The 1,261-nt window shown below is 48.9% G+C and overlaps 1 protein-coding gene across 1 annotated transcript; it reads right to left on the reverse strand.

Annotated features, from left to right (window-relative positions):
- Positions 1-865: 865 nt before the first annotated feature.
- Positions 866-1,261, reverse strand: LOC138909372 (uncharacterized). The gene has a single exon (XM_070200567.1). It carries the CDS (start codon positions 1,259-1,261, stop codon positions 866-868), a length of 396 nt encoding a protein of 131 aa, XP_070056668.1.

Raw genomic sequence — 1,261 nt, forward strand, 5'->3', positions numbered from 1 at the left:
TAGACCGAATAAACCCCTTATCAAAGAGTTCCTGAAGTTGTTCCTTCAACCTCTTCAACTCCGTTGGTGCCATACGATACGGTGGAATAGAAATGGGCTAAGTGCCCGGCATCAAATCAATACCAAAGTCAATATCCCTGTCATGCATCATGCCCGGTAGGTCTGCAGGAAACACATTCGGAAAATCATGTACCACCAGAACAGAATCAATGGCAGGAGTCTCTGCACTAACATCCCTCACAAACGCCAAATAAGATAGGCAACCCTTCTCAACCATATGCTGAGCCTTCAAATATGAAATTACCCTACTAGGTACATAATCTATAGAACCGCTCCACTCAACCCTCGAAAATCCCGGCATCGCCAACGTCATGGTCTTAGCGTGACAATCTAGAATAGCATGACATAGAGATAACCAATCCATACCCAATATCACATCAAAGTCAAACATATTGAGCAGCAAAAGGTCCACTCGAGTCTCCAGACCCCTAATAGACACCACACGTGACCGATACACGTGGTCCACAATAATAGTATCGCCTACCTGATTAGATACATGAATAGACGAGACTAGAGACTCACGTGGCATATCTAGAAAATGAGCGAAATACGAGAAAACATATGAATAAGTGGAACCATGGTCAAATAATACAGAGGCATCTCTGTGACAAACTGAGACAATACCTGTAATCACAGCATCTGAAGCAATAGCATCTGGTCTGGCAGGGAGGGCATAGAAACGGGCCTGGCCACCCCCTGATCAGCCTCCCCCTCTAGGGCGACCCTTAGCTGACTGACCTTCACCCCGAGCTAACTGGGCGGGTGGTGAAGTAACTGGTGCTGAAGTCGAAGGTTGACTCCTCTACTAGGATAGAACTCCATGACGACGAGGACACTGCCTCCATATATGCCCAAACTCCCCACACTCAAAACAACTCCCTGGTGCTGGTGGCAGGGACTGAAGGGAGCCACGAGCATCGAGATAACTGGTAGAAGAACCTGACATAGAGGAGCCCTGAACTGATGGAGCACGGGATGAACTCTGGGCCGGAAGGGCACTGAGTAATGAGTGTCCCTGATGAGAACTGTGAGAACCATGGCCAGATGACGCACCACGGTGAAATGGCCGAGCTGACTGAGCCTGTCTGAAATAACGACCTCTACCGTGTTGGAACTGACCCCCAGAAGGAGCACCGCTGAATCCTCCATGTCCTAGAGGACTCTTGTCCTCCCTCACAATCCTCTCCTGACCGTGAACCAT

The sequence above is a fragment of the Nicotiana tomentosiformis genome, chromosome 4 (genome assembly GCF_000390325.3).
Source record: "Nicotiana tomentosiformis chromosome 4, ASM39032v3, whole genome shotgun sequence".
NCBI classification, from domain to species: Eukaryota; Viridiplantae; Streptophyta; class Magnoliopsida; order Solanales; family Solanaceae; genus Nicotiana; species Nicotiana tomentosiformis.

Bases quoted from the DNA above. Each gene is read 5' to 3' on its own strand.
- LOC138909372 (XM_070200567.1), bottom strand. From the start codon at position 1,261: ATGGTTCACGGTCAGGAGAGGATTGTGAGGGAGGACAAGAGTCCTCTA.